This window comes from Phyllosticta citriasiana (genome assembly GCF_038021145.1).
Source record: "Phyllosticta citriasiana strain CBS 120426 chromosome Unknown IWZ02scaffold_15, whole genome shotgun sequence".
Classification (NCBI taxonomy): Eukaryota; Fungi; Ascomycota; class Dothideomycetes; order Botryosphaeriales; family Phyllostictaceae; genus Phyllosticta; species Phyllosticta citriasiana.
In genome coordinates, this window is record NW_027117292.1 from 136,346 (window position 1) to 153,767 (window position 17,422).

The 17,422-nt window shown below is 55.6% G+C and overlaps 5 protein-coding genes across 5 annotated transcripts; 1 reads left to right on the forward strand and 4 right to left on the reverse strand.

Annotated features, from left to right (window-relative positions):
- Positions 1–303: 303 nt before the first annotated feature.
- On the reverse strand, positions 304–2,729 carry IWZ02DRAFT_461592 (cytosine-5--methyltransferase NCL1). Its single transcript, XM_066768224.1, has one exon. It carries the CDS (start codon positions 2,648–2,650, stop codon positions 416–418), a length of 2,235 nt encoding a protein of 744 aa, XP_066618902.1. The 5' UTR covers positions 2,651–2,729; the 3' UTR covers positions 304–415.
- Positions 2,730–2,924: 195 nt separating this feature from the next.
- Positions 2,925–3,716, forward strand: IWZ02DRAFT_384693 (cell-cycle control medial ring component; the record flags this gene model as incomplete). The annotated part of the gene is made up of 2 exons (XM_066765354.1): positions 2,925–3,035; positions 3,105–3,716. The coding sequence occupies 2 exons, from the start codon at positions 2,925–2,927 to the stop codon at positions 3,714–3,716; spliced, it is 723 nt and encodes a 240-aa protein (XP_066618903.1).
- Positions 3,717–4,471: 755 nt separating this feature from the next.
- Positions 4,472–5,816, reverse strand: IWZ02DRAFT_85391 (cofilin). The gene is made up of 5 exons (XM_066771316.1): positions 5,811–5,816; positions 5,639–5,698; positions 5,119–5,573; positions 4,926–4,974; positions 4,472–4,860 (listed from the first exon to the last, which is right to left on the reverse strand). Exons 3-5 carry the CDS (start codon positions 5,424–5,426, stop codon positions 4,723–4,725), a joined length of 495 nt encoding a protein of 164 aa, XP_066618904.1. The 5' UTR covers positions 5,427–5,573; positions 5,639–5,698; positions 5,811–5,816; the 3' UTR covers positions 4,472–4,722.
- A 370-nt stretch (positions 5,817–6,186) lies between these two features.
- On the reverse strand, positions 6,187–8,625 carry IWZ02DRAFT_85382 (chaperonin Cpn60/TCP-1 family). The gene is made up of 3 exons (XM_066771315.1): positions 8,286–8,625; positions 8,057–8,198; positions 6,187–8,000 (listed from the first exon to the last, which is right to left on the reverse strand). The coding sequence occupies exons 1-3, from the start codon at positions 8,379–8,381 to the stop codon at positions 6,490–6,492; spliced, it is 1,749 nt and encodes a 582-aa protein (XP_066618905.1). The 5' UTR covers positions 8,382–8,625; the 3' UTR covers positions 6,187–6,489.
- Positions 8,626–9,946: 1,321 nt separating this feature from the next.
- On the reverse strand, positions 9,947–13,055 carry IWZ02DRAFT_85526 (uncharacterized protein). Its single transcript, XM_066771317.1, has 4 exons — positions 12,842–13,055; positions 12,107–12,685; positions 11,642–12,057; positions 9,947–11,588 (listed from the first exon to the last, which is right to left on the reverse strand). The coding sequence occupies exons 1-4, from the start codon at positions 12,894–12,896 to the stop codon at positions 10,137–10,139; spliced, it is 2,502 nt and encodes an 833-aa protein (XP_066618906.1). The 5' UTR covers positions 12,897–13,055; the 3' UTR covers positions 9,947–10,136.
- Between the last annotated feature and the right edge of the window lie 4,367 nt (positions 13,056–17,422).

Consider the following 17,422-nt stretch of genomic DNA (forward strand, 5'->3'; position numbering starts at 1 on the left):
CTGCGTGTGCTGAGCTGAGCCCGCCACCCCCCGTCGGGTCTCAGGTCTCAGGTCTCAGGTCCAGTCGTCAGGTCAGACTCAGGGGCCACGGCGAAAACATCTGACTGCGGCCATTGTGAGGAGAAACAGAGAGTCGCCCTGCTTCCCGTCCTTCTCCAAAACCTGCACGGCCGTCGTCGGCTTCAACGCGGCGGAGCCGGTCACCTCAGCTTGGACCCACCCAGCAGCGTGTGACGCCCGCTCTCCACTCGCCCGTGCATCCCTTCTGCTTTGGGGATTCATAACAGAAACAATTCCATGCGTAGGAAGGTAGGTAGGTAGGTAGGTAGGTAGGTAGGTAGGTAGGCAGGCAGGTGGGTAGGTAGGTAGGTAGGTAGGTAGGTAGGTACTTTTGGTGATGATGGAAAACGCTATCTTAAACAGACTTCCTTCCCTTCTTCTTGTCCTTTTTGGCCTTTTTTGCTTCTGCGGAATCCTTCGAGCTGCTGCTGCCCTTTTCCGCCGCTCCCCCCTTGGGCTTCGACTTCGACTCCAACTTCTTGGCCTCTACTTTGGGCTTTTCCTCAGCAGCTTCCTTCTCAGGCTTCTTGCTTTCCTTGCTAGCAGCCTCCTTGTCTTTTGCCGCCTTCTCGCTGCCCTTCTTGCCCAACACCGCCTTGGGGTTCTTGCCCTTTTTCCTGAGCTGGTGCTTGATGCTCCGCTCAATGTAGATCTGATCCTCCTCGTCATCAAAGCTGGCAAAGTCGTCCTCCTGCTGCTCTTCCTCAGTGATGGGAGCGTGGTCAGCGACACCCGGCGTCTCGTCCGCAGCCTTCTTGCTTGATCCCTTGGACGCCTTTGTGCTGGCATTCTCAGCGAGAACAGCATTGGCAGGGGTAGGGCCCGTCTTCTTGAACTTGGCCACGAAGAAACCGTCGACGTTGTACGCATGGGGATAGTAACGTCTCGTCTCCTTCAAGCTGGGATGGAACTGCCGGCCTTGGAAGCTAGTGAAACCTTCCTTGCCAAACGTCAGACCCGTAGAGACGAGCTTGACGTTGGGTCGCTTCTCGAGGGCGTACTGCACGACGCGCTCATTCTCCTCGACCGTTACGCTACACGTCGAGTAGACAATGTAGCCGCCCGTCTTGGACGCGTGGTCCACCGAATCAATGGCGTGGAGCAAAAGCTGCTTTTGCAAGTGGGGTAGGCGCATGAAATCCTTTTCAGTCTTGTTCGTCTTGACAGAGGCGTCCTTGGCAATAACACCGGTACCCGAGCAAGGCGCATCGAGCAGCACGCGGTCAAAGCCGCCAATGACCTTGGGGAATTCCAACGCATCGTAGTTGCAGACAATCGTGTTCTTGACGCCCATGCGGTGAATGTTACCAATCAGACCCTTGGCACGGTCCTTGTTGGCATCGTTGGCAAAGATGCATCCCGTGTTCTTCATGAGCGCCGCAATGTGTGTCGTCTTTCCACCAGGGGCAGATGCCATATCGAGGACGCGTTCATGCTCCTGAGGGGCGAGAGCCATGACGGGAAGAAAAGAGGACGCGGCCTGTATGATGTAGTGACCAGCAAGATATTCGGGGGTGGCACCAATGGGGACAGTGGCTTCGAATATTTGCAGGCCAACCTTCGACCACTTTCCAACGGGCTCAAGAGTCACACCACGGTTGATGAGGGCCTGGGCGAGCTGACGTCGGTGTGTGCGGAGGGTGTTTGTTCTGATGACCAGGGGACGGGGCGTCTCGTTGGCTTCGAAAAAGGCAAAGGCCTCGCTGGGAGGGAAAAGGCCCCAAAGTTTCTCCGCCATGAACGGCGAGTATCCGTAGTACGCACAAATATCCTTGAGCACCTGAGCAATGTACTCTGCTCTTGACCGGCCGGGCTCAGCCAGGTTCTGAAAGTCTGTCAGGACGCGCAGGGTGTCGGAGATGCGGGTCCTGAGCAGCTGGAGGTCCGGAGCAAGTCTCGAAGGGCCGTCTTCATCCTCGTCGTCGTCCAGGAGAACCTTGGGCCTGTCGCCCGCAATGTTGGTCTGCAGCGCCGCCTCCTCCAACTCAGCCTGTGCTTCGGCCTCCTCCTGGGCTCGTTGCATGTCCAGCTTTCGCGTGAGACCCTCAATGTTGGCTGCCGTGAGCTGCTCCTCTATGTCGGCATCGTCGTCCTCGTCTTCCGACCACATGGCCTGCTTTCCGCCTGCTTCGTTGTCCGAGTCCACCACGTCGTCGGATAAGTCGTCATACTCGTCGTCGTCATCGTCGTCGTCGTCGGAACCCAGCGCGTCGAAGCCGCCCTTGGCCGATTCCTCGCCAGACTCTTCGGCGCTCTCCCACTCGTCCATGTCCTCGTCTTCACTCTGCGACTCCGGCTCCGGCTCCGGCTCCTTTGCCTTTTTGCCCTTGGCACTGCCATTCACGTCTTGCTTTCCCTTGGCCTTGCCGTTGACGTCGCTCTTCTTTGGCGCGAACTTCTGGATGTCTGCCTTGGCCTTCTTCACCGGCTTCACGGCCGCGTCCTCGGCCTCGGACGTCCTCCGCTTCTTCTTGCCATTGGTGACTGCGGGCGCCGGCGCTTCGGGCGCGCTCTTGCGTTTGCGGCTGGCAGATTTGCCTTCAAAAGGGGCCGGGATGCCCTGATGCTTGAGACGGCGCGAGGGACCCATGGTGGCGCGAAAAATGTGGAATGCGTGAGCGAGGGAAAGTGTAGCAGATGGACGCACCTGGTTTTTGCTATGGGAAATTTTGGGCGCACGGACTCGCAAAAGCTAGGCGGTGAGCAGGGCCCTCAATCAACACCATGCCAGGAACTACCTAGGTAAGCTTACAATAGCTTGCTTTTCGCCGACGACGCTTCTCTACTTTCTTCTTCTTCTTCTTCTCCTTCTTCCTCCTCCTCTCGACTCTGTCCTCTCGAAATCTTACGAGCTCTACGCCGTCATGACTGAGCTCGCATTCGCAAAGCAATTCCTCTCCGCGCTGGACGCGCGCCCCATGCGCATCTCACCCGACCACGTCGTCGACGCGCGCGAGTACCCAGCCCAACCAGCCGTGCGAGCCACCCACCTCCCCACAACCCTCGCTCACGCAAGACACTAACCAAACCAATGCCATACACAGTTCATCCTCCCCAAACCCGCCTCCGGACCACGCCTGCGCCGCGCCCGCCCCAGCGCCGACGCATCACCTTCAACCACGAGCACACCCGATGCCACCGCCAACGCAGCCGGCGGCGGCGGCGGTACGACGGTAACGCTCAAGCCGACGCGGCCGTCGCCCTCGACGCCGTCGCTCACGCTGCCTGCGCCGCAGCCGCCGCACACGTCCATGCACGCGCTCAAGACGGCGTACGCGGCGGCGGCGGGCCTGCCCGTCGACAAGGTGCGGCTGCTGTACAAGAAGAAGCCCGTCGGCGACACCAAGACGCTCAAGGACGTGCTGGGCGAGGAAGCAGCGGCCGAGGTCGAGTTCGGCGTCATGGTTATGGGGGGAGCGGCTGCTGCTGCTGCTGCTGCTGCGGCGGCGGCGTCGGCATCAACGCCCGAGCGCGTTGCGTCGCCTGCTGTGGAGGTCCCGTTGGCGGAGCCGGTGGTCAGTGGTGAGGATGTGGTCAAGAGTGAGGCTTTTTGGGCGGATTTGGAGGGTTTCTTGGCGCAGAGGGTCAAGGACGAGGCCGTGGCGCGGCGCATGGCGGGAGTGTTCAAGGGGGCGTGGGAGAAAGAGTCGAGATAGTAGTCAGTCGGGAGAGCGGGGCATGGTGTTGAGGATCAAGAGAGACGTGAGAAATGAATGCTGCGGCGAGCGAGCGAGCGAGCGAATAGGATTATGGGGACAGCAAAGGCGTATTCATGCCGCTGAAGATGAGAGAGAGGAGGGGAGACCTGCGCATCAGCGTATCTACTTTCAGTTCAAAATCGACAAACCAATGCAAACACTCCAACTGGTCGTCGCCCTCGTATCTCTTTTATACAAACGACTGCCTGAGTCTAGCTGCATTATAGTATACACTTGCCCCTGACCGATGGGCGGCAGTGACGACGGGGAGTCAGAAGCTCGAGAAAATGGGGGAATGAGAGAAAGCAGCGCCTGTGTTCGTTGTCCATGGCAGCTGGGTGTCACATCACGAGTCCTTCAGACTCAAATGTTTCCTGGTCGTCAGTGGGTAGGTTATCAATTCCAAAAGAGATCAGATGGCGAGCAGGCAAGACAACTTGGTAATCAGGAGGTCAATCTATAATCGGGGTCCTCTCCCAGGTAGAAAGAGAGGTAAAGCAAGACAGATGCGTTACGAAAGGTAGGTAGGTAGGCAAGACTTTGCTACCACTGAAATCATTCGCCACGTTGACGAGGCGGTCTAAAACATCCCCCACCACCCTCCCAAGCCAACAGGTATTTCCCCTTTTCCTTTCTAAACCATCCCATCGCCCACATGAACCCTCGATCCACAGGCCCCATCCCGCTTTAGCCAGCCCCCAGCCCTGCGCGAGAGACAAAGAAGAAGTAGTGCAAAGAAGAACAATTCCGATTCGCTATAAACCACTTTCTTTGGATGTCCTGTGCCCTGCCCGCCGTCGCTACTACCACTGCCGCCACTGTTGCTGCTGCTGTTCAAGAAAGCACACCAAAAAGAGGCCAGTTCATCATCCGCGAGAAAGGTCAGCGGAAGGCGGGAGGGGAATTAGGGAGTCAAAAGGGAACTGGAGGAACCGCAGCCGCAGGAGCGCACGCCACCGGTCGCTTAGAAGCGACCCTTGGAGACGTGGTTCAGGATGGTGTCGTACTCAATGTCGGCCTCGTCGTTGGCCTGGATGTCGACGGCGATGCCGTTGAGCGCGCGCTTCAGGGCATCCTTGGAAGACGAGTAGACCATCTTGGGCTGCAGTAAAGGAAAGTCGTCAGTGTGTAGTGGGGGATAGGAATGCGGGGCGAATGCTGGCTTACCCAGGGAGCGAGGGTGTCGGGGATCCATGAGAGGAAGGCAATCTTGTTCCTGAGGCATCATTAGTATCAATCGATTTGGGGGTCGTCTGGGCAGCGGCCTGAGTCAAGCAGAGGCTCCGGCCGTTGGCCAAGGCATGGTGTAAACAGAGGCACCAGGAAAAGAAAAAATTTGGAAAAAGAATTGGCAACGAACCTCGTGCCCTCGCCGTAGTTGCTTGCGGCCGCCGCGTACTCGACGTCGTAGACGGCATACCGCGCACCAGCGCCCTCCACGCCGGCCTTGTTCTTGGTCTTGGAGTTGAGCAGGAACTCGCGGAACTTGTTCCACTGCTCCTCTTCCGTCTCGCTCGACTTCTTCTCCGTCTTCTCAACCACTATCTCCTTGCCGTTGTCTGCAATCTGGTACACGATCCACTTGAGGTCCTTGCCAAGCTTGAGGTCGTTGAAGACCGAGACGCAGTCGGGAGCGACCGAAACACTACAAGGAGCAATCGTCAGCATTCATGTCCCGGGGCAAAGCGAGCGAGGGTTGCGCTAGACGATGGCGCTTCGCGGATGGCTGCGATGGCGACTGCGGACCTTCGCAAGCGCAGCTCTGAGGGGGTGGAGGGGCAAGGTAGGGGACGAGAAGACGAACCCGGAGGAGGCCTGGGCGCAGCGACGCAGCGACGTTAGCAGATGAAGCAAGAAGCGGTCGCAGCATTGAGACTCACCATTGCGATGGTTGAACGGAGAAAAGGATGTGTTGTGGGCGGTTGTCAATTTGTAGCGTGCTATCAGGCGGAACCGTCAGCGACAGCAACAGCTGGTATTAGGGATGCGCTGGTCGAGGTGTGGGCCAGGATGCATCGAAGCTGGAGCAGTTCGGCATCGGAGTCGACTCACATGAGGGCAGGCGCAGGAGTGCGTTGTCGAGGGGGAGAGAGAGATGATGATGGTGGTGGTGGTAAAGGTGAGGTTTGGGGAGTAGGGTTAGGTTAGGGTAGAGGGGCACTGGACACCCACAGGGCAGCCCACCACTTCGGCCCATCTTGGCAGCACGGTAAACAAGGCCGCTTGCCCCGGTGCAAATCCAAAATGATTTGACCACCTGTACGCTCCACCATCATTTCCGGGCGCTTACCCTGCCACCCACCGCCACCCACTGCCAGACGTCGTCAAAGCGTCCGCCCGTCCAGGCATCACGCTTGGCTACCTCCCTCTCTGACACTGGAAAACTGCCACGCGGCATCTTTTGGGCAGGCAGCAGAATTCGACGTAGACTTGCACAAACACTCCGCATGACATCACATGGCATGACCAGAGCCCCAAGGTCATTCAATCTCTTTTTTGCTATTTAGATATCGTACAGCTATTACTCCCCGCTCCGCAATGCCCAAGTACATCGAAAAATCCATCCAGAGAGGGGAGAGGAGAGGGTAGTGGAGTGTGTGCATGTGTATATAGACAAGCTCGAAAACATGACGAGACTACATGGGTAGTAGGGAGAAGGATGAGGCGGCGCGGGGGTATATGGAGGAAACACGCTTTTTTGTTCTTCATTCACTCAGCCGAGCGACGCAGCTTAGAACATGCCGCCGCCCATGCCACCCATGCCGCCCATGCCACCACCAGGCATGCCGCCAGCGGGCTTCTCCTCGGGTGCCTCGACAATGGCAACCTCGGTCGTGCCCAGCAGCGAGGCAACGCCAGAAGCGTCGACCAGAGCCGTCCTAGTGACCTTGAAGGGGTCGAGGATACCGGCCGAGATCATGTCCACGTACTCGCCCTTGGCGCTGTCGTAGCCCTTGTTGAAGTCGGCACCATACTCATCCATGAGCTTTCCAACGACGACACTGCCCTCGGCACCGGCGTTCTCGACAATGGAGCGAGTGGGCCTGGTGATGGCGTTCTTGACAATCGAGATACCGAGCTGCTGGTCAAAGTTGGCGAAGGGGACGTTCTTGAGCGCGTTGGCGGCAGCCTTGAGCAGGGCAGTACCACCACCGGGCAGAATACCCTCCTCGACGGCAGCGCGGGTGGCGTTGAGAGCATCGACGATGCGGTCCTTCTTCTCACCGACCTCGACCTCGGAGGAGCCACCGACCTTGATGACGGCAACACCGCCAGAGAGCTTGGCAAGACGCTCCTGGAGCTTCTCCTTCTCGTAGTCAGAGGTGGTGGGGTCGGCCATGACGCCGCGAATCTGCTCGCAGCGCTGGGCAACAGCGTCCTTGCTGCCCTCGCCGTTCAGAATGACAGTGTCCTCCTTGGTGATGGTGATGGAGCCGGTGGAGCCGAGCTGGTCGGGGGTGAGCCTCTCGAGCTTGAGCTCAAGCTCGTCGGTAAAGACGGTGCCGTTGGTCAAAACGCCCAAGTCACCAAGGATGGACTTGCGGTTGTCACCAAAGCCGGGAGCCTTGACGGCGGCGACCTGGAGCTGGCCACGGAGCTTGTTCAGAATGCAGACGGCAAGAGCCTCACCCTCAATGTCCTCGGCAATGATGACGAGAGGGCGACGGAGCTGCTGGGAAGCCTCGAGAGCGGGGACAATGTCCTGGACGGCGGAAATCTTCTTCTCAGAGAGGAGAATCAAGGGCTTCTCAAATTCAATCTTCTGGGACTTGGTGTCGGTGATGAAGTAGGGCGAGATGAAGCCACGGTCAAACTTCATACCCTCGGTGATCTCGAGCTCGTCGTCAATCGTCTTGCCCTCCTTGACGGTGATGACACCCTCCTTGCCAACCTTCTCCATGGCGTTGGAGAGGAGCTTTCCAATGTGGAGGTCGCCGTTGGCCGAGATGGTGGCGACCTGCGAAATCTCCTCGCTGGTGGTGATGTCCCTCTTGTTCTCGCGGAGGTACTCGACCACGGCCTCGACAGCGGCCTGGATACCTCTCCTCAGGTCCATAGGGTTGCAACCAGCGGCAACGTTCTTAACCGTCTCGGAGAAGATGGCGCGGGCGAGGACAGTGGCGGTCGTGGTGCCGTCACCGGCAACCTCGTTGGTCTTGGAGGCGACATCTTGGATGAGCCTGGCGCCCAGGTTCTCAAACTTGTCCTTGAGGGAGATGGACTTTGCAACAGTCACACCGTCTGTAGAGCCGTCAGAATCTGCCTAGAATTTGTAATCCACACCCGTCATTCCGTACCCTTTGTGATCTTGGGAGAGCCGTAGCTCTGGTCGATGAGGACATTCCTGCCCTTAGGACCGAGGGTCGTGGAAACGGCCTTGGCCAGGGTCTCGACACCGTTGAGCAGGGCAGCACGGCCCTCGACGCCAAACTTGAGCTCCTGTTGGTAGTCGTGTCAGCTTCAAGCAGATCTTTTTTGCAAAGTTCGACCAGTCCTGCAGCCAATGCGCCAATGAAGTTTCCATACCTTGTGCGCAAACCTCTGCTGGGTCAGGTTGAAGCTCCTGGTGCTGAGAGAAGAGGCGGCCGAGGCGCGCGCCCTCGAGGTGAGCATGCGCTGCATGGTAGGAAGTGGAGAAGTAGGTGTTCGATTCGAAAGAGAGATTGAAATGGCGACAATGACAGTCAAGTCTTGAGCACCTGATAGAGCAGTCTAAGTAGACCTGAACAAAGCGTGTGCGGATGAGGAGGAGGAAGCGGCGGTGGTGATGAAAAACTAAGTCACCTAAGAACGGAATCTTCGAGACGTGAAGTTTGAGGGGTCCGTGCGTCACAACGATGCATCGCACCGGGGTCGCGCTAGTCGTCAACCAGACACCCGACTCCAGTGCTGCTCTTTGGCTCCTTAGCATCGATCAGCATTGTAGTTGAGTACATCTATGTACAGCTCTGCAGTCTGCTTCCCATTAATTTCCACCACAGCAGAATCGTCGCGTTCTGCAGGAGGCAAAGCACCGCGTACATGTAGCAAGCTTTGACCAGTCCTGCGGCTCTTCCGGTGCCGTCTTACAGCCACGCTGCCAAATTTTCCGCTGCCAAACCGCCACAAGCTATCTGCCGTGGTGCTCCTGTCCAGCTCCAGATTTGGATATTATCAAAAATTCTGCGTCCTGCCACCTTCAATCATGGCCATGGACCGAGGCAGTTCCAATGATGGCTCTCCGCCGCCTCCACTGGCCCGAGGACATGACTCGGGGCAGTTTCGCTATCCAATCAGCGCTCGCAGGTTTGAGACGTTGCCGGAGCAATCGCTTCTGGCCAGCTGGAGACTCGGCCGCATGGTCTCGAGAAAGAACAATGGCTTTGATCAGACACAGCCTTTGTCGTAGCTACATGAACATTCCTTATCATCACTGATCCCACAAGAGCCACCGCTGGTGCCAAAGGCTTTTGAATTTTTTCTATCTAACGCAGCAAGCATGAAACGCATCATCGCAGTGTCCCAGTGTCGTGCCCGTCTCATGAGTCCCAGAAATTGACTGGCCAGCCAGCCCGAGGGCTGATCAGCACTTGAATAAACTGGCCAGCCGACCCATGCGCTGGGCTCATGACAGAAAAGGGACCGAGTAGGAAAGGAGAAAGCAAGAAGTAAGCAAATGGTCAGCGCCAGCCTCCGTATTCCTGCCAGCCTGAAACTCACGAAGAGCGAGTAGCAGCGCAACCAGTACAGGCAAGGTGTCGTGCCGTGGAATCATCAATCCGAAAAAGCAAAGAGAAAGGTCCCGTAAAGTAAAGCAAGGGATTAGTCGTGCAGAATGAGAAGGAGCCGAAAGCAGAAGGTCGGCAGGCCATGGACCGCTTAGTCGGCAATTTTGGGCATTGCAAAAAGAAACAACGCAACAAAGCCTGCCCGTTGCGCCCTCGAGGTCCTGTGGAAAAAGCAGTAATGGCCTGGTGATGGATGTCCGGTGTCCATGGATGCTGGCTTTCGACATCATGGTGCCACGGTGAAGAACGTTGTTGTCCACAGATGGAGGCAGAGAATTGCCATGCTGCTGTCAAACGGAACTCCCGGGCTGTGTTGGTGGGCAATGTACAACGCAATTGCCTGTTCTGGCGCTGAACCTGAGGATTTCGGTAAGTCGAAAGTCGCAGAGCAGAGCTGAAGAAGGCTGAGTGAAAAGTCAAAGTCGAACGCAAAGTGAAACTGAATGGAAGGTGCACTTGATTGGCCAAGGGCACGTCGAAGAAGAAAGAAACAGTCAAAGGAAATGAACCGAGGCAACCCCTGCGGTTCAAGAAGAGCCCACTTGTTGAGAGCGAGCGATGAAAACCTTGACATGAGAAGGTAATCAAGACTGGAAAGCCGGGGCGCTGTTTACGAATCTGGCTGTTCGCTGTTGTCCCGCCAGTCGATGCGAGCAAACTCCTCGTCGGCGTAAGCATTCGGATCAAAGGCAGGCTCCTTGAGCGTGTTGTCGTTCAGCATACCCCGATCCTTGTGGCGCAGATGCTCGTCCTTGAACGCCTGGCCGTGCTGATCAAGATGAGCATGGTCACTGTCGCAGGGGAATGGTGGAAGACCGCCCAGGCGACGTTCGGTAGGGCAGCCATCAAAGGCGCTGGTGCTCGAGCGCCACTCAGAGGTGCTGGACAAGAGAGCCATTTCCTGTTCAGACGTGACGCTATCGAGGGTCAAGTCCAAGTTGGAGCAGGCACCCATGAATGGACCCTCGTAGCCGAAACGGTAGCCCGCGTCCTGATGGCGGCCATGCTGGTCCGCGTAGTTGAAGCTAGCAGACGACATTCCCATTCCCATTCCTATGCCTATTCCAGTATCCGTGCTGGCGTTCATGTCGAGGTCCATGTCCATGTCCAACTCTGACATAGAAGCCATCGACTGCTTGCTGCTTGCCTTCATCATGTTGTTGTCAAAGGAACTATCCATATGACCATGAGGCTGGCGAGTCGGCGAGTACAAGAGTCCTATGTTGAGGTTCTGGCGCGAGGACATGCCCACGTCTGACAAGTCGACAAAAGGAGGAGGGCGGAAAGACATATCCATCGGGGTCGCGTGGGCCCGGTTGAACATCTCTTCGGCTTCAGCCGCAGGATCAATCTCTCCCAAATTCGTGTCATCGACCTTGCGCTTCCTGGAGTAAGACGTTTTGGTTCCAGGGATGGGCTCACGTGGTTCCGGGACCGGGTAGTCTTGGCCAGCATCCGCGTTGCCTTCATTCTGCTTGGAATGCTTCTTGTGGAGGTCAGACGCGAGTTCACGTTGTTCCGGGAACAGGCAGCTTGGGCCGGCATCAGCTTTGCCCTCATTTTGCTTGGAACGCTTCGTGTGATGCAGATCAAAGGTTGTGAGAGGTCCCGGGCTGGTTGGCGGCGACGTTGGTGATTGAAGGGGACTGCCCGAGCTCGTAACGCTGCGCTTGCGCTTCTGCTGAGCCTTCTTCGTCGAGCCTTTCTTTGGACGCGCCATTGTGGTTTCCGGACTGAGTTTCTCAGGAAAGAATTCCAAGTCCTCGGTGCTGAGTTCCGAAGGGACCGTGTCAAGGAAGAAAATCAGATTGGGGCCTGACGGTTTGGCGAAGCGGCCTTTGACCACGTTGTTGGCAACGTCAGAGACGAGCTTTTGCTCTGGGTGATTGGAAGTAGCAATGCACTTTTCTGGTCCGATGTGTGCCACGAATATCAGACGCCGTTCGGGGCTGGTGGTGATTGCAGGGTGCGGTGACTGCGGAGTAGAAGTGGGGGAACGTGAATGGATGACCGAGAAGTCTTGAGAGTCTTCAAGGGCTAGATTCTCGTACTCACTGTCGCACTGAAGAGTTTGCGTTGGCGAAGAGCTTGACGAGGGGAAGTGGAAGAACTCACCTGGGACAACTGGCTGGTTGGGCTAGACATTTTCCTGTTTGAGCGTTGCGCGGGGCGTCGTGCGTCGGTATGGCTGGTAGATTCACGAAGCTCGGCGACATAGGGATTATCTGTCGTCCGCAAAACACCACTTCCATAATCAGGGATTGTAGGTTCAGGATTCATTCCCGCGGCACGCATCATTTCCGCCAGCTCCAACTTGCACTGGTGGCGCGGGTGATCTTTGCTGGGCCTCGGCGGCGGCACTTTCAGTCCCTCTGTAAGTCTGCGATTCCTCAGCTTGACCATGGCCTGCTTGAAAGCCTCCCCAGTGGCTCCAGGATTCACAATAGCTGCCAACTCCGGCCACGGAATGGGGTAGTCATAGGTCTCCATGACCCAAAGCAACGACAATAACGAATGTGTGTACATTTCCGCTAATTTTTGTCAGTAAATCCGCCTGCAAAAAGCCAGACAGAGACCTACCGTCCCAGGTGATGAGCGTCCGCTTGGGGATACGACTCTTCGTGCGCCAGGGCAGGCATCTGACATGCTGAGGCGTGTCGCGCCCAAGAAGAATTTCTTCCTCGTCATTTTGGCCATCATTGCGGTCAGCAGCGTTCTGACTGCTAGATCCCGCGACGGAGAGACCAGCAAGATGGCCATCAGACTGACCGGCGGTGCTCTGATGACTCGCTCCCGTCACGGGAAGACCAGCATTGTGGTCTGGGCCATACTTGATCCTGGTGCGGTTTTTCGAAGTCGCGGCTCTTGATTCGGATTCCCAGTCGGAGTGTTCTTCTTCCGAATTGCTGTGTTCAGAATGTTCGTCGGCACTCTCACGATATTCACTTCCTCCTGCATCCTCAGCCAGCTCCTTCGGGGCGCTCGACCTTTCCTCAGAGAAACCTCGATCATCTTTGTCCTGGAAAATTGGAGACTCTGGCGGGGACTTTTCACTTGGCTCGGGAGAAGAGGCAGATCCATCGTTGTTCGGCATCAATTCTTTGGGCAAAGCATTGCTTGTCGAAGTCATATCCCCACCACGCGAAGACGCAGAGGGTTCTGAAAAATAAAGAGATCAGTACTACGCCGAACTCGAGCGAGGAGCAGCAATGTCCAACAACAGAAGGCGGTGCTCTCATCTGGAGACTCGGCCAAGGCTGTTCAAGTCTCCCAGTGGAAAGAGGGTCTTCTGTCGCGACAACGAACTGGACTCACCAGGCGCCATATTGGTAATAGCCCGCATGCGGGGGCCAGGTTTTCTTTGAGACATTGTGCAGCCCAGCTCTTAATTTTCGTCGCTCGGTGCACAACAAAATGTGGTGCACAACAAAATGTGGTGCACAACAAAATGGCCGTTGCGATGACCACCGCCGGGCTCAAAAATTCGTCGGACTTCGGGCAAGAGATGACCGGTATCATTCGCGAGCTTGGCTAGTCCCTCCAAGTCTTTCGAACGTGGTGCAACAAGGCGTACCTATGCGACACCAGTGCAGGCTATCGGCTGGAGCGCCACCAATGTCTTGTCAGCTGTGTCCAACGACAATCGCAACACGTCGCTGAGGAAGATCAAAAGAGCAAGACATACAAATTAGAGGATGCGGGAGTCAGCGCTGTTCGGTCTCAGGTGAGACTTGCGCAGAAGAACCAAACAGGGCGAGGGGATGAGGATGAGAGCCAGTTCTTGGCAGGCACTTACGGCAGTGAATGCAAGGTCTCCTTGGTGTTTAAGCGACGAAGTGCCACAGCCACACTGGAGTCTGATGTGAAGTGAACAGAAGGCAATGAGCGGGTTTGGTGAGTGGGGTCGAGGTGATGGTGCAGGTTTGACAACAAACGTGCCAGAACACCGCATTCAATCACCGGAAGCGTAGTCGGCTTCTTGATAATCCGGTGTGGGTGAACCGGAGGCTAGAGAGTGAAGCTGCAGAGATGTGATCTACGAGCATTCAGCAGAATATCTAGGAGAGGCAGTAAACATGACTGAACACCGCCATCTCTTGTTCGGCGGCACTTCGGCTTGCATGGCACCATTCTGGAAGCCACCCAAACAATCGACGTCGTGTGAATTTTGATCATCAGATTTGGAGAGACTTTGGAGCGGATTCTTTGCAGCCATCAAATGAAGTATTCTTGGCATTTCTTGGGAAACGGGTTTCTCTGTGTCTTTGTGAAATTTCTTGAGTAGAGGGAATGGCCAGCAAGTTCTCAGGAACAAAAATCCTAGGTCTTCTGAAAGCGATCGATATCGTCTTTAGGGCCTAGTAGGCAGCGCGCACTTTCAAGCCAAAGCGACATCCAGACCAATAGGGAGCTGCTTCCGATGAGGCGCGAGGTGACAAGAGCAAGAAGGACATCTTGCACATCAAGGTCTGCTTTTTCGCAGCTAGAATGAGTTTCGGACTTTGGGATAGAAGAAAGATGAAAAAGCTCGTTGATGCGAGCGGATTCCTTGACGCTCAGGATCAATGCCAAAGAGGTGGGTAGATTTTGAAGAGACAGAAACGCGCATGATGTCAAGAAAGAGGAAGAGCGAAGAGATTCTATGGCAAAGGGTCAAAGGAAGGACAGGAGGCGAAATTGAAAGACGTTGGGAGAATTTGGCAACAAGAAACAAGAAATTTGCAACAAGCTGGTGGCTGGCTGGACCCTCTCTTACTCCCAAGACACTTGATCTCTGGGAATTCACCGCAGGACTATGTTTTAAAAGCAACTGTGCCTATGACTGGCTGGCAGAGTACGGTAGACCGTCAAAGAGATCCATGGGTCAAGAAATGGAAAATCGTTGGCTTGGCATCGGTGAAAGGGTTTGCAAACCCAAAGCCATATTCAACGACATTGACTGTTGCGAACAGAGACTTTGAGAAATAATAAAGGTTATCGAAGCTTTGAAGGATGGAAAATGGGGAGTGTGTGAAGTTGTGGATGAAGGACGGACCAGATGTTGTTGGCAGCTCGCGGGAAGGAAAAAGCGGGTTGCCGAGGTGGGGGCGCAACTAGACGTCTTCCCTCCCGTCGACCGTTCCCCGACTCTCAACCCTCATCCTGCGCCTCTCGCCTATGTCAAGGGCAATCGCGTTTTCCGATCCTTACCTCCTATCCATTGAAACATGGTCTCGATAACTGCAGCATGAAGGAGACTTTTGCTCTCGGTGATGTTGATGGGCCAGGACTCCGCACCGCGCGATTTCTTCCTACTTGGCGCCCCGAAGGCGTTTGCTGGTCGAAGGCTGAGTGGATCTTGCAAAATGGCACCTCATGAAGGCTTGTCCCGCTACAGATGCTCCATCCGCAGGTCAGGATGATCTGTGAAGCATGCCCGTAGCTGTTTCGTCGTCAAGCCCGCATTCAGATGTCGACCAAAACGCTCGATTTTCCTCTCCCACGCCTCGACAACTTTTAAGAGGATACCAATGTTGTGGAAATGGCCAGCTTCGCGGAACTTTGGGCAGAACAAACGGCCGCGTAAAGCCTTCAACATTCAATGAAAGGTTATTACATTGCTCCTCGAAAATGTCGCTTCAGTTTCCTGGGTAGACGTGGAGAAATGTGTCGTTGTTGAGAAAGCAGAACTTGATGTCTAGTTCCAGAGCCCCCGTTGCCTTCAGATCTTTCAAAACTCCAATGTAATAGTGTCCACTTGGACGCAAAAAAAGAAGGCAGAGAGGGTCTATTTGCGTATCGATAGGCCGGAAAAACATATCGCCTTGAGGGAATGGCGCACGAAAGGGCATCATGCTTTAGTCCGGACAATGCTAATCCGCCATCCACCCAAAGTCTTCACTCACCCTTTTCAGCGTGCCCAGTATCCTCTGTCTTTCACCATCACATCCTTTCCAGAAGATTTCGGCCCATAGAAGTCCCGACATCGAAAGCTACCCTCATGACACTGAACGGATTCACGATTTTCGGGGTCCCTGGCCTCATGGCTGGCTGGCGTTTGGACTCATCAGGCCAGGCTCGTCAGCTTCAAAACCCCCGGATGGCGTATCCTCGACTCGAGTAGACCGAGAACGACATCCGTGTACTGAGCCTTCGGTGTTCCATCAAGCTGTGGAAACTCCCTCGCAGAAGCCGCTGCTATGTTGTCGGTTGGCGCTGATGCTCTCTGCTGGAGACAGCAGCATGGATCACCCATAAAACCAATGGTCCATCACATCGGTCCCTGAGGTAAGTATTCTGGTTGTTGTTGCTTTCCAGAAGTCCTCCGCTGCTGCATTGGCTGCTGCTTTTCTCTTCAAGTCTGCCATCTCTGGTTTTCAATCTTGTTCTTGTCTTTCCGCTCTTTCCTTCGTCTGCTCGGTCGTTCTGTTCCTTCTTACTCGTATTCCCAACATGCTTTTCAGCGAGACTCTCCATCGGTTCAGGACATCTGGATCCCTGCGTTTGCAGCTTGGCAACTTTGGTTTGTGGTCCACGAGTCCTTATGATGCAGCTTGTGCTTCCGCGGGCTTGTTTTTGGACGCTCCCACCCCCGACCGGAGCCAAACCTCGATATGTCGCCGATTCCCTGCCAGCCTTGTTGTCCTGCTCTCCGAACCAATCAATGGCGCTGGGAGCTACCGCAGCATTTGAAAGGTCTCGAATCGCAGAGCTTGCTCCTTCAACGTCGACCAGCTTCTGCGGGGCTCTTTTGTGTCTTCGAAGCAACATTGTCCTTGGTTGGGAGTATTGGTCGCCAGGTGCTGTGTATCGGGATGGCGCATTTCTTGCTCTACGTGAGACTGTGGGTGCGGGTCAGCTTGTTATCCAAGCTGCGCAGCGGGATGGGATTTGCCTTGGTCAAATTTGATGCAGTAACGGGTGAGCAGACTGCTCCATCATCTCTGTGCCTGTTGTTGAAGGTTTCCTTGTCAGAACGGATCCAAATGCAACGTTGAGTGTGAGCTCGAGTGGCCGACAAGGTTGACACTTTCGAGACAGGGACGCCGAGACACCCGCAGGTCCAACATCCGAGGAAACGACCACCCAAAACACCGTGGGTCATATGAAGTTGGACGTCCGCGAAAGGAGAGCTGGACTTCTGCATGACCTTGGAGCTCTATCATTCAAACATGGACGATATCTTCCGGCTCTTCCTTCCTGCGGAGACCGGCTCTACGGAGACCCATTCGTACTCGCGTGCAGGCCCTTCCCGACGCATAAACAAATCAACAAGCCCAAGATAATCTTCCATGCTAGGACGCACCGGCGAAGTCAATCCCCACCCAGCAAATACTCAACACTCAGTATCTGGAGGCTCGTGACAGAACTCTTCCCCAAGTGCCCGCATGAAGCGAACAACTCAATGAAAAAATACTCCCGAGGGAGGTTTGCGTCAGCCCGCGGTAGTGCTAGACGGGCGACACTGTGCAGCGACAAATAGGCAAGCCCAGAGGTGCCACCGCCAGTTTCAAAAACTAGGCATCGAAGTTCCACCCGTAGGTGGATACTCAGGGGTCAGCCTGAGTTAGAACAGATACTACAAATGATCTAAGCCAAATGGCAAAGAGTGATGAGGAGGAAAGGAAAGATGTTGGGCGAAGTCTGCAGCTGTTTATATACCCTCGTGGCCGGCCCGTGCCGGCGGGCGCAGGCTTTCCGCTTCCGGACGTGGTGTGCGCCAGGGAGACTATCCGGGGCAACCGCCAGGCGCAGAAGGACCCCTTTCGGAGCACCAGTTCACGTGCTGAGGCTACCATAGGGGAGGTGTAGGTATCACCTGCGCGCCTACCATGGTCGAGTTCTCAGCCAGCAGGCAAACGGGAGGGCAAGAGCACCGCAGTTCGGTCTATCCGAAGAGCCGCTGCCATTGAAACA

Coding starts and splice junctions, on each gene's coding strand:
- IWZ02DRAFT_85391 (XM_066771316.1), bottom strand. CDS start 5,426: ATGCTGACGATTGCTCCTTGTAGTGTTTCGGTCGCTCCCGACTGCGTC. Junction 4,975..5,118: donor AACTACGGCGAGGGCACGAG/GTTCGTTGCCAA, acceptor ATGATGCCTCAG/GAACAAGATTGCCTTCCTCT. Junction 4,861..4,925: donor CCGACACCCTCGCTCCCTGG/GTAAGCCAGCAT, acceptor CCTTTACTGCAG/CCCAAGATGGTCTACTCGTC.
- IWZ02DRAFT_85526 (XM_066771317.1), bottom strand. CDS start 12,896: ATGTCTCAAAGAAAACCTGGCCCCCGCATGCGGGCTATTACCAATATG. Junction 12,686..12,841: donor TATTACCAATATGGCGCCTG/GTGAGTCCAGTT, acceptor TTTATTTTTCAG/AACCCTCTGCGTCTTCGCGT. Junction 12,058..12,106: donor GACGCTCATCACCTGGGACG/GTAGGTCTCTGT, acceptor GACAAAAATTAG/CGGAAATGTACACACATTCG.
- IWZ02DRAFT_85382 (XM_066771315.1), bottom strand. CDS start 8,381: ATGCAGCGCATGCTCACCTCGAGGGCGCGCGCCTCGGCCGCCTCTTCT. Junction 8,199..8,285: donor AGCAGAGGTTTGCGCACAAG/GTATGGAAACTT, acceptor GACTACCAACAG/GAGCTCAAGTTTGGCGTCGA. Junction 8,001..8,056: donor CTCTCCCAAGATCACAAAGG/GTACGGAATGAC, acceptor ACGGCTCTACAG/ACGGTGTGACTGTTGCAAAG.
- IWZ02DRAFT_461592 (XM_066768224.1), bottom strand. CDS start 2,650: ATGGGTCCCTCGCGCCGTCTCAAGCATCAGGGCATCCCGGCCCCTTTT.